A 13,085-nucleotide genomic window follows, 5' to 3' on the forward strand; every position below is an offset into this window, starting at 1 on the left:
CATTGTTGACCTACAAGTCCCATCAAGCCTCACCACTGGGCATGTTGGCTGAGGTTGATGGGACCTGCAGTCCAACAACCTTCCACAAGAGTGTTATCACTGACTTTTCCTCTTTTTTTGGTCAGCCGCCAGCTTCCCTCCTCCACTGCCCCCACCCAGCTGGTCAGTCCTCCCTGCAGACACAGCACCTAGAAAGATCCTGCCTCCACCTCTGACAATTCGACATAAGCGAACCTCCTCAGAGCCCTCTCCCAGCACACCACTCAATCCTACCAGCCCAACTGCAGGTAAGAGAGCTCACTGAATCAGCTGAGGATTGCTGCATTGATTATAAAAATGAGGAGCAGGAATATATCTATATCTAAATCTAGATCTATTGGGGGGAGAGGCTTTATGCTGAGGTATATCGTTGGTCCACTACTGACATTGACTAGGGACGTTAACTCTTCTTATTCACAAACTACCACAGGACACCAGTGTGTTAAAATCTGGAAACATAGCTCTAGGTATATGAAGTTAGGAAACACAGATGATTTTTTTCATACGCCTTCCTGCACCATTTCTAAATGTTGATTATCTGTGAATGCTCTGACACACTTTGAATATGTGGGCCACCACATCTTGCAAACCTGCAAAAAATATTTTGATCAAGATGTGGCAGGTTCACAAATTCAGTTCATCTGGCTAAAATTCCCTTTAAAAATCAAATTGGGTTTATTTTAACACATTAGCTATTTCTTTAAAAATGCCCATCAATTCATATACTGAATCACTTCAGAAGCATCCCAAACAATCCAGAATGGAGAGAGGATGAATGCATTCTCTTGAGATAGCAAATAACCTTCAAGTTGATTATATGAAAGTCAGGGACATGGCATGATAGTGAGAATGGACCACAACTATCCTGAATGCATCACTCTAATTCACAGCCATTTTGACATGTCATTGATGCTGTTAAGTGTCCACAAGTTGGGGGTTGTTGGGTTTTTGCTGCAGTGACAGGATTTGTGAATCTTCTGACAAAGTTGTTTCATTATTCTATCTCTGACTCCTTGTATCTTAATTTCCATTTCCTTAATTTAACCTTACTGAAGCTAGAATTTCCTAAAGGGTGCGTTTTTTAACATTCATACAACTTATAATGTTTTTCCAAATAGTCTTTAAATTTTCTCCAATCCTCCTCGAATGTTTCTTCTCCCAAGTCTCGGATTCTGCCAGTCATTTCGGCCAGTTCCATATAGTCCATCAACTGCGTGTGCCATTCCTCCAGTGTGGGTAAATCTTGTGTCTTCCAATATTTTGCAATCAGGATCCTTGCTGCTGTAGTAGCATACATAAAAAAAGTTCTGTCCTTCTTAAACACTCTCCGGTCCACCATGCCCAGAAGGAAGGCCTCTGGTTTCTTAGGTAAGGTAAATCTCAGTACCTTTTTTAGTTCATTATGAATCATTTCCCAGAAGGCCTTCACTTTCGGGCAGGTCCACCAGAGGTGAAAGAATGTCCCTTCCGCCTCTTTACATTTCCAGCATTTATTATCAGACAGGTGAAATATCTTAGCAAGCTTGACTGGGGTCATGTACCACCGGTATATCATTTTCATAATGTTTTCCTTCAAGGCACTACATGCCGTAAATTTCATTCCGGTGTTCCATAACCTTTCCCAGTCTTCAAACATAATGTTATGCCCCAAATCCTGCGCCCACTTTATCATGGCGGATTTGACTGTCTCATCCTGAGTATTCCATTTAAGCAGCAGGTTATACATTCTCGAAAGTAGTTTACTTTTTGGTTCTAACAATTCTGTCTCTAGTTTCGATTTTTCCACCTGGAATCCAACCTTCTTATCTACTTTGAAGACCTCTTGAATTTGTGCATAATGCAACCAATCTCGCACCTTGTTTTTTAGTTTTTCCAAGCTCTGCAACCTCCAATTGTCTCCAATCTTTTCAATGATTTCCCCATATTTAGGCCAATTGGCTTCCATATTAGGTCTCTTACGTGCCTTGGCCTCCACCGGTGAGAGCCACCTCGGAGTCTTACTCTCCAATAAGTCTTTATATTTTGTCCAGACCATTAAAATTGCTCTCCTGACAATGTGGTTTTTAAACAATTTATGCACTTTAACCTTGTCATACCACAAATATGCATGCCACCCAAAAGCATTATCAAACCCTTCCAGATCTAGGACATCAGTGTTTTCCAGTAAAATCCAATCTTTCAACCAGCAGAAGGCTGCAGCTTCATAATATAACCTCAAGTCTGGCAGGGCAAATCCCCCTCTTTCTTTCGCATCAGTTAGTATCTTAAACTTTATTCGGGGCTTTTTGCCCTGCCAAACAAACTTAGAGATATCCCTCTGCCACTTTCCAAAGCATTCCACCTTGTCCACAACCTGTAGGGTCTGAAACAAAAATAGCATTTTTGGCAATACATTCATCTTTATAGCTGCTATTCGGCCCAACAAGGAAAGTTTCAATCTTGACCATGTTTCCAAATCTCTTTTGATTTCTAACCAACATTTCTCGTAGTTGTCCTTAAACAAATTCAAATTTTTGGAGGTCAGATACACCCCTAGGTATTTTACTTTTTTAACCACATTTAATTCTGTTTCTTTCACAAACTCATCTGTTTCTGTACTTGTCAAATTTTTTGCTATAACCTTAGTTTTTTGCTTGTTCAGCTTAAATCCCGCCACCCGACCAAAGTCCGAAATTAATTCTAACACTCTTTTAGTACTAGAGACAGGCTCCTGCAATGTTAATACCAGGTCATCTGCAAATGCTTTCAATTTATATTGTTTCACTCTGACCTCAATTCCCTGTACCAACCGGTCCTTTCTAATCATGTTCAATAGCACCTCCAGAACTGAAATAAACAATAGGGGGGATAGGGGGCACCCCTGCCGTGTCCCTTTTTCAATTTTAAACTCCTCTGTCACCACATTGTTTACTATCAATTTCGCTTTTTGTTCTGAATATATTGCTTCTATTCCATTTTCAAACCCCCGCCCCACTCCCATCCCTTCCAAGTTTTTCTTCATAAACATCCAAGAAATATTATCAAAGGCTTTCTCCGCATCAATAAAAATTAACACCGCTCTAGTGTTTAGATTTGTTTGTAAAAGTTCCAAAATGTCGATAATGTTTCTTGTGTTGCCAAACAAATGCCTACCAGGGAGAAAGCCAGCCTGGTCTTTATGGATCACTTCATTAAGCACTTTTTTAAACCTACTTGCCAAAATGTCTGCAAAAATTTTGTAATCCACATTTAGGAGTGAGATGGGGCGGTAGTTCTTCAGCTGAGTCTTTTCAGTTTCTAGTTTGGGTATCAATGTGATGAAGGCTTCTTTCCACGTTTCCGGTGCCTTCCTCCGCTCCATAATCTGGTTACAAACCTCCAACAAAGGCTGTATCAGATAGTCTTTCAAAACCTTATAGTATTTGGAGGTAAGTCCGTCGGGGCCTGGAGATTTGCCTAATTGGAGGTTCTGAATGGCGCTTTCAATTTCTTGCTGTGTGATATTACTATTCAGGGTTGTTCTCATTTCCTGAGGTATTTTCTGTAATCCGTTGGTTTTAAGAAATTGGTCCACCTCCGAATCTTTCTGTGGCCCTTGTGAATAAAGTTCTTTGAAATATCTCTGGAAGCACTTTCTAATTTCCTCGGGTTTCTGAACCATTCTCCCTTCAATCTCTAGATTTGTAACAGTATTGAGTTTTTGTCTCTTTTTCAACTGCCATGCTAGCAGTTTCCCACACTTATTTGCTGATTCAAAGGATCTTTGTTTCATTTGTTTAATTTTCCATTCCACCTCTTGATTTATCAGTTTCAAATATTGTGCTTGGAAAAATTTCACTTCTCTCAGCACCTCCTTCGACTTTGGCCTAGATCTTAATTTTTTCTCTCCATCTCTTATTTTTTCCAATATCTTCTCCTTCTTTTCATTCCAGAATTTTTTCTTGATCGTATTTTGTTGTATTAGAAACCCTCTCATGACTGCTTTACTTGCGTCCCAGATTATTCTTTTTTCCACAGTGGTATTTAAATTTATCTCAAAATAGTCCTTTAAAGTTTTTGGGGCCTTCTTAACAATCTTCTCGTCCCTTAATAAGGTGTCATTCATTTTCCATCTGAAGGATCCGGTTGTATTTAGTCTCAATTCCATTTTCAAAGCATTATGGTCGGAGCAGGTTTTTGGGCAGATTTCCACCTTTCTAGTCTTGGGTGCCAGTCCTCTAGTTATCCATATTTGGTCGATTCGTGTCCATGTCAGATGAGCTTCAGAAAAGAAAGTCCCTTCTTTTCCTAGGGGGTTCTTAACCCTCCATATGTCAATTAAGTCCACATTGTCAGTCATTTCAAAAAAAGTTTTAGGTAGTCTGCCATCTTTCGTTATGTTAGCACTTTGCGACTTATCCATATTTACAGACACAACCCCATTCATGTCACCCATCATGATGATGTTGTTATAATCTTAGTAATCCAGCATGATCTCATGCAGCTTCCTGAAAAATTCCGATTTTCCTTCATTTGGGGCATATATTCCTAATATCAGAAATTTTTCTCCTTGTGTCTGAATTTCAATCGCCAAAATTCTGCCGTGTTCATCTTTAAATAAGAATTTCGGTGACAGGCTCTCTTTTGCATATATCACCACACCTCTTTTCTTCACTTTATCCGAAGAGATAAATTCTTGGCCTAGTCTTTTATTAATTAACAATTAATGGAGCCTTGTCACATGCGTTTCTTGCAGGCAAATGATGTCCAATTGTTCTTTTTTCAAAATATGAAATACTTTTCTTCTTTTTTCCGGAGAATTTCCGCCATTTATATTCCAACTAAGAAGCTGCAGCGACATCCTGGTCTGATTGGTGGGTCTACAGTGGGGTGTCTAGGTTTCCCTCCGATCCCGGAGGTGGTAATGCTGGTCTAGATCCAGACGTTGTAGGCTTTGGAGATGGTCCCGGTGGTGGTGGTGGCCAAGAAGCTGCGGCTCCTTTCTGGAGGTCCTCCTCGTGGTCGTGTAAGAACTTCTGTTGGTCCTCCGGTGTTTTAATTCTTACTTTCCTTCCTTTGTAGGTAAATGATAGTCCTTGCGGAAACTCCCACCTATAAGGGATTGTGTTATATCTCAACAATTTGGTCAAATCTGTATAAGTAGTCCTAAGGTCCAAAAGGTGTTTAGGTATGTCTCTGTAAATTTCAGCCTTTTTTCCTTCTATCTCCAAGGATTTTTTGAAGTGTAGGCCTAGTATCTTGTCTCTTTCCTCTCTCGATCTCAAAATAACCAAACAGTCTCTGGACTTGTCCTTCTTTATCAATTTTCCCAGTCTAAAGGCAGTCACGATTTTAAAGTCCTTATCTTCCTCTATCCCCCAGAATTTGGAGAACAAAAGTGTTAAAAATCCCTGTAGGTTTCCTTCCTCCAATTCTGGGATAGCCCTTAATCTGAGATTATTTTCCTTACTTTTCAATTCGACCAATGACAGGTAGGCTTGTTGTTCCCCTACCTGTCTTTTCAGAGGCCTTACTTCCCCCCTAATCTCATCAACCTTTTTGTTCGCCTGTTCTGCTTTTTGACAAGCTTCCACCGCAAGCTTATAATTTTCAGTCGTTGCCCCTTGTAATTTTTCAATTGCCTGGGTATGATGGGAAACTTGCTCAGATAATTTAGTAATAGAGGATGTAGCTTGGTCAATTTTTGATGATTGGTTGTCCACTTTTTGATTTAAAATTCCAAGTTGTTCCAAGATTTGCTTCAGGACTATTTCAGATCCTCCAGTTGCCATATCTTCTGCAGCAGGCTCTGCAGCAGGCTCTTCAAATTCCACCTCCTGTGCTGTCAGCACAGTTGGGACGGATGATCTTCGTTGATGAGATAGGGTTGTTTGAACAAGTTGCCCTGGTTTCTTTTCTTTCTCTTTAACTTTAGCTGCTCTTGTTCTTCCTGTGCCACTCATTCCACACCTGCCTCTGTTCAAGGTCAAATTTTCTTTTGTTTCATAAGTTAGACAAAGTCCAGAGTGTAAACAATTTAACCACAGAGAATCACAATAAAGTACAGTTCCCAGGCCTCTATATCTCCACAATCCTCTAGGTGTCAAGAAGGGTCCCAGCAACAATGTTTAAACGTTAATGTCTCAGTCTATGTATCAGTTAAGCTCCAATAACAGTATCAGCAGTTTGACAGTTCTCCTTTGCACGCTGACAGCCCGATCGCTGGGTTGTCTCTTTTAACTCCACATAGCTCAAAATTAGGAAGAAGGTCCCAAAAATAAAATCCACAACTTTTACAAAAATTTCCTGCTTGTCTTTTCGCTACAAAGTCTGTCAAATACACCCTCGTTTTACTTTTACAGTCCCCTTTCAGCGCTTCAGCACTCTTCTGCGCAATTGCTTTAATCTGGTTAGCAGGATCGGGAGACGGACTTCCTGTTACTCGCCTCCCGTTTTCAGCCGAATTTCAACCAAATTCCCAAATTTTCCGATGTTTAGCTCCCCTTACTCACGGGTATGTAGCAGCCAATTTTGATGTTTTCAAGAAGAAAGGTCGGCGCTCATCAGCAGCAGCAGCGCGGCTTTGCATCCACGAAAAGAGCGATGAACTCACAGCGCCGCTCCCCCTTTCGCGTTCCGGAGCCCCTTACGGAGCCCCTTCTTCGTTTCCGGGGGGGCTTTGGGCGCCCGCCGAGTCCCACGTCCGCAGGCTCGCTCTGCCTGCGGTTTTTCTTAACGGGTCTCCGCTTTGCCGTAGCGGACGACCCTTTTTCGCGGAGCCCCTCTTCACCAGGTAAAGAGGACCGCCATTGCTATTTTGCGCCGCCTCCGGAAGTCCCCGGTGGGTTCACATTTTGAAGGATTTTTGAGAGATTGTGAGATGTGTTTCAGGCATGTGCATATCAGAGGCAGGTCAGAACATTCACAAAATTAGTCATCGCGGCAAACAAGGTGGGGGGGGGCTCAACTGGTTTTACTGTGTCATCAAAGAATTGTTTGCTCATAAGTTTATGCTATAGTAAACTGACCTGATGCTGGCTTGTAAACAGAAAAGTCCCTTTGTCTCTGTCTTAGACCCTAGATCTTTCTCGCTTCCAAGACGTTATTCTCCAGAAGGAGCCTCATCTAGGAGGTTGAGGTAACCATGGGTGTCTGAGGGCTCCTCCAGACATCCTTTTTATTGCACATTCATGATTTGTTCTCATGAAGCTATTGGGGCTGTCATATGTGATCCCACTTTCAATACTGTTTGCAGCTGCAAATGTTTTGCAGCAGTCTCCTGGCTTCATTTTTGGCCAGCTCATATATCGTAACTTACGGCTGAGATTCAGTAACTTTGCATACTACAATTGTTCTGGTTTATTTTTGTCCCGCTTTTGTTGCACTGCCGCACCCCCCTGGACAGCAATAATGTGGTAGCATTGGGGCAGCACTGCAGAACAAACTAAAGCAGAATAAATCCACCACTACTGTTGTGTCAAGAACATGTTGCAGAATGCCTCTGCGATAAAACACAGTTGTGGAGGGGCCCTATGATGTAGAGCCGATTGCCTGGTGCACCCCAGCTGTGTTTTGAAATAGGGTGGTTGGGCAATCTTTGTCTTTGTCAATCTGTCTGTCTATGTATATACTGCTCAAGAGCAGAGAATGAGGTTTTAAAGCAGTTCAGTTAGGGCTCTTCCAGATTTCCTGTTTGTTCATCCTGATTCATTTGCACAGAGTTTACACGGAGGTTATGTAATGTTGCCCAACTTTGCTGTCATCCCATTCTTTCCAGTATACTTTCCTGACCACCAAAATTTTTGTTTTGTTCTGCAAGAGCACCAAATTTACTTTAATTGTGCAAACTGACGTTTCTGGTATATGATGGAATCATACCCGCAATATAGTGACAGTATGGAAGCAACTTTAACTTGCATTGTGAATATAAAACTTATATTGGTCAGAATCCTCATTTGCAAGACAGCTGCCTTTCTTCTGCTCACCTGTCAGTTGGTATGAGTTTCTAGGTGGCTGCTGTTTTTCAAGCACATTGATTAGGAAATGAGGGATTCTTCAAGGTGAATGAACCCCCCCCCCCTTATTTCCTTTAGTTCTGATTCTTCTGAACTCCCTGAAGTGGTGGTGGATTCCTGGCAACAAGGTAAAACTCTCTATCTATCTATCTATCTATCTATCTATCTCTCTCTCCAACCCCCCCCCCAGCAAATACCGTCTGAGCTACTTCCTTCTCTCCACTACAGTTCAACAATATTTCATATATTCTTTCCTTTTAAAGTTGATTTCTTTTTGAACTTATGGACTTCTACTATATCATAAGTTTTGTGAATTTTATTTCTGTGTATTCAATTGCACAAGGTGTTCCTACATCAGCCTTGTTCTTCCATTTTGACACCATTTCAAAATCTAGAGGCACCTCCAAATGACCTGTTTATTGAGCATTCCTCCTGATTGCAGTATGATGACAGGGCATTGGCTTTTGATGAACATTCAGCCTGACTTGCTTTTGGAGAGATTAAATGGCATTGCATCAAAGCAAATGTTATCCACACTTTAAAGTGCATTTTCCTATCACTTTCCTTACTGCAAAATGTCAAATCTTGGGGGGAAACCAGGTTTGTTGCACATAACTTCCAGTCACCTAGGATTGCACAAGCTAAATTTGCTGTTTTGTAATCCCACCCCAAAACAGCAACAGTCTGGAAGTGCCTTAGGTGATATGTTCCCCTAACTGTTGCATCCCTGTGTTTCCTCGCCCAAGGTATTGCTCTGGTTTGCAAGTACTTTGTGGGGAGCTTCTGTTGAATTGTAGTTCAATCCTTTCAGATGTGAACCAGTATAGTACCATTGTCTCACATGGTTCCGAGGTGCTTGCTGGTGATGTGTAACCTTGCCTCTATCTATTACCTGACTGCACCTCCACTACCAGGTGTTTTAAAATGCCATCCCTCTTGTTCTGGATTTTCCTGAAACTGTGTAGAAATCCTGCTATACTTGCAAGGTAAAAACCAGGTGTAAATTATTAGTACTGAGTCAAATTTCTTTTTGTCTTTAAACTGTGTGTGGACTGGCTGCAAGGGTAAACTACAACACTTGCTAATTTCATTTTTTTAAAAACTGAAATATGTAGTATATGTAATGCAACCTTACTCTAGTGCCAGATTCCACAGAGAAAACATAATTTGAGCAGAAAGGGATGGAGAGGTTTGTTTTTCTTACTTCAGGCCTTGCACATAGCAGGGAGACATTTAACCAATCATACAGAGGAAATCTCCTGCAGAACTACACATTCAATAAGAGCATGTTATACCTCAGCAAACAACATGGTACTCTGCATGGTTGCTAAGCAACACCTTAACCTGTCCTCCTCTTAGCTAGTTGACTTTAACACTGACAGAATTCACCTACAAGTTGCACACAGAATGATCACCACTGTTGCACTTCCAACATGAAATAACACAACAGGGCTGTGTTTTGTGTTGCAGCTGCCTTAAAGGAAGAGGGGACAATTTGTGAGCAAAATCAACATGCAAGAAAAAGCCAGTGGACTTCCTCCCCCTCACTGGAATCATCCTTTGAATCATCAGATGATGTCCCACCACCACTGCCAAAAAGGGGGGGTTTGGTGTGTTCTTCATTTAAATTTACATTTTCTTACTAAGTGCTTTCATTTCCCCTCTTCATTTTAGTGTACTATTAGCTAAGGATGGTAGCCTTTCAGCGACCTAAGCTGCCTCTGACTACTGTAGGAGTGTGTGTGTGTGAATTAAGCTTCTGAAGAATGGGGGGTAGTCTGTACACCACTTTTTATCTTAATGTGAAATTGTCAACCCCAAGGATGTTATGAATCACCAAGTGAGCCAAAGCAATGAGGTAATGAAATCTGTCTGTCACTAACAGGATTCAGGGGTGAAGAAATTAATTGCATGGTGGTGGCCCCTCTCCTCAGCCATATTGTGATGATGTCTGCATCACAATATAACTGAGGGGAGACTTCACTCACTAAATTGATGCCAGTTGCTTGCAAATGTACCGTTCAGCCCTGCTTGGTAAGAATCCATAACAAGTTGCCGAAAATAACAATACAACGACTCCTTCCATTCTGAGCATTTCCTTCTTGCTCTAAAGCTTCTTCATGTGTAAGTGACTGAGGCCTTCCACATGAACTACACCTGGGTTGGGGGAACCTGTGCCCTTCCAGATGTTACTTGACTACAGCTCCCATCATTCCTGACTATTGGTTGTGCTGGCTGGGGCTGATGGAAGCTAGGAGCCCCAAAAACATCCAGAAGGCCACAAGTTCCCCCAACCCTGAACTACATTATCTGTGTCTGCAAGCTTGACATTGCTTTCTGGTGTCCATTTTCAGAAACACTCCAGTGTGTGTCGGGTCAGAGCTCTTTATGACTGCCAGGCTGACCATGAAGATGAGCTAACCTTCCAGACCGGAGAGATAATTGTAGTAGAAGGACAGGAGGACTCCAATTGGTGGGTATGTGACAGTTTCTTCTGGGTGATCGTTACCCTACCCCATGGGACTAGCTCCAGGTTTGAGGGGGTCCTCAGCAAAGTGCCCTGTGGTCAGTGGGCCTTGGCAGGAGTTAGCATTGATGGGCTGTGTCATGCAACAGCTTCAGCACCAGACAGGGGATCTATCCACCATTTATTTGCAACAATGCTGCCAGACACAATTTTAATTTCCCACAATGCCCTGGAGCATGAGGGAATATTGTGTATTGAATTTTAAAATGGCAGGTAGACCCAGTACTGCTCAGAAAGTCAGGTCTGCATTGGCAACGACCCTGGTCAGGGCTCTGGAGCTCCAATTGCTTCCCAATGACGCCGGGTGCTGCCTCCAGTCATCATATTGCATCGCATCCCAATCCCATAAATATAGGGAATGATGGTCTCAGAAATACAGTCATTGTAAGACTTGTAATTACAATGCACTGAGGTTTTTCTCTCTGTGTTAAAACTGCCTCACCTTCTGCTCTTTCTTTCTTTGCAGTGTGGCAGGATTGAAGGGCAGCCTTCCAGGAAAGGTTTATTCCCAGCATCGTTTGTTTACATTCTGCATGAATAGAAGGATGGGTTGATGAAAGAACGCTGTATTACTTACTGAAAATATAATCCTCTGCTTTAAGAGTGGCCTCTGAAGGCAGCATGCCAAGACTTCAGTAGCGTTCCTCTCACATTTACTAACTTGGTCACCAATATGTAGGACGACATGCTGGACCAGGAATCAGGCTCACTGATGCAGAAATGTCATCATAGACTAAAGTGCAATCCACTTCTCATTCAAGCCACTGGTAAAATGTCCATTGATTTAAATAGAATTGTAGCTACGCTGTATTATCTGACAAACTCACTGGCCTCTTTCATACACACTCAGAGTGGCACAGGAGCACTTTTTTTGGTGGTTCAATCCGTCATTGGTATGGTTTATTGTATGAATGCCAGACATCCAAGAGTGAAGCCAACTCCATGCATCTTTTCCAACTGAGTCATTCTCAAACCTCACAGCTAGGTAATAATTGGGTGGGAAAGATCCTCTAGGTTACCTCTCTAGGTGGTTGCTTCATTCATGCACACTCGGGCAGCGGTTGTTCCATAGGAAAGCAGCTTCCACACTGTGTATCTGTGAATGGGATCAATATGTTTCAGGTATGGTGTTAGGAAAGCTCCACCTCTTCACTGTTACTCCCTTCCACTGCATGGAAAAATAGGCATTTTCAACAATGTGGAGCTCCCTTTGTGAGTTAGAATCATATAACCTGAAGGACTAAAAGGCTATGAAGCTTAACCCAAATGTTAACCAGCGGAAGATACTTGCTGAGCCTATAGTTCCTGATGGCAGAAACAAGTGGGACAAAATCATAATAGCCCCCTTTCATTGCCCTCCACAAGCTATGGGAAACATTCTTTTTGAATTCCAACATAGCAATCAACCAGTCCATGAAGCAAAATCCATCAGCCAAGTCTCCAATCCCATGTGCACCCCATGCAGCAACCTTTTTCTAGGGATGCAAGGAGCCCCACCTTCCTTTAAAAAAAAACAACCCTCACATAAAATATATTTCAGTTTTTGCAAATGTATCCACCCTGTGAATAAATTCAGATTTTGCTGCTTATATAACACAAGGATGGTGAATCTTTAGCCCTTCAGATGTTGTTGGATTTCAACTCCCGGCATCCTTGCCCTTGCTGACTATGGCTGATGGGAGTTGGAGTTCAGCAACCTCTGGAGGGCCATTGGTTCCTGTTCCTTAGAAGGCTTTCCAAGCCATCTCTAATCCCACTCCAATCTTAACGGGACAGTTTTACCATTCATACCAGTGATTTCAGAAATAATAGTTCTAACTGATCTAATTACAGGGTGAGTCCTTTAAAAGAGGCCCTGTGGATACAGAGTACACATGTTCCACGGAACCTCTATTAAAAGACTCACCCTGTATATGCTTATTGAACAGCACAAGCATTAAACACTTCATTGCAAATAAAGTATTACCATTTCTTTACATAACAGTAACCCTATTTATCTATTCTTACTAAGACTGCCCAACCTGAAATATCTAAGAATTGCAGTTGACATCTTTACAGCTGCCTTGCGTTAATAGATGTAATCCGGATTGCCTGAATCATCAGAGCTCTTTCCGATCTATCTTTTCAAATGATATGATTCCACCTGAGAAGAAAATGTACTGCAGTCCAAAACTGTATACTATTTAATTTTTGTCTCATGTTTCTTTATTTCCTAAAATTTTTGGTACACCTGAATGCATGTTTTATCACCACCACCACCACCACTCCTGTAATAAATTTTCTTTTGCTTAGGTCTCATGCTGCTTAGTCAGACTACCAAGGGAGATTGGAAATCACACTTTTCCTGTGTTACTTCTGAGTGGAAGGTTTTGAGGGAAGTTGAAAACCTGCTTTGTGTGTCAAATAGTAAAAAAGAAATGTAGATATTAAATAACTTTGTACACCTGCACCATATATAGTTCAACTCAATAAAATTACTATTTAAGAGGAGGCAGTTGTAAATAGGTGGATCTTTGGAGCTTGCTTAAAGGTCTACAATAATGGAG

General features: G+C 41.7%; 1 protein-coding gene across 8 annotated transcripts in view; it reads left to right on the plus strand.

Annotated features, from left to right (window-relative positions):
• Positions 1-12,830, plus strand: part of LOC310848031 (arf-GAP with SH3 domain, ANK repeat and PH domain-containing protein 1-like) — a 41,134-nt gene extending 28,304 nt beyond the window's left edge. For 4 of the 8 annotated variants that reach the window (XM_083746513.1, XM_083746515.1, XM_083746514.1 and 1 more), the window contains 6 exons: positions 126-287; positions 7,072-7,135; positions 8,091-8,140; positions 9,483-9,622; positions 10,367-10,485; positions 11,006-12,830. In XM_083746513.1, coding sequence (XP_083602639.1) covers positions 126-287; positions 7,072-7,135; positions 8,091-8,140; positions 9,483-9,622; positions 10,367-10,485; positions 11,006-11,093 — 623 coding nt within the window. In that variant the 3' untranslated portion in view covers positions 11,094-12,830. Of the gene's footprint in view, positions 1-125; positions 288-7,071; positions 7,136-8,090; positions 8,141-9,482; positions 9,623-10,366; positions 10,490-11,005 lie in introns of all 8 variants that reach the window. The other 4 variants (XM_083746516.1, XM_083746518.1, XR_014566136.1 and 1 more) reach the window with 3 other exon arrangements.
• The last annotated feature ends 255 nt before the right edge of the window (positions 12,831-13,085 follow it).

This window comes from Podarcis gaigeae (genome assembly GCF_964106915.1).
Source record: "Podarcis gaigeae genome assembly, chromosome: 6".
Lineage (NCBI taxonomy): Eukaryota > Metazoa > Chordata > Lepidosauria > Squamata > Lacertidae > Podarcis > Podarcis gaigeae.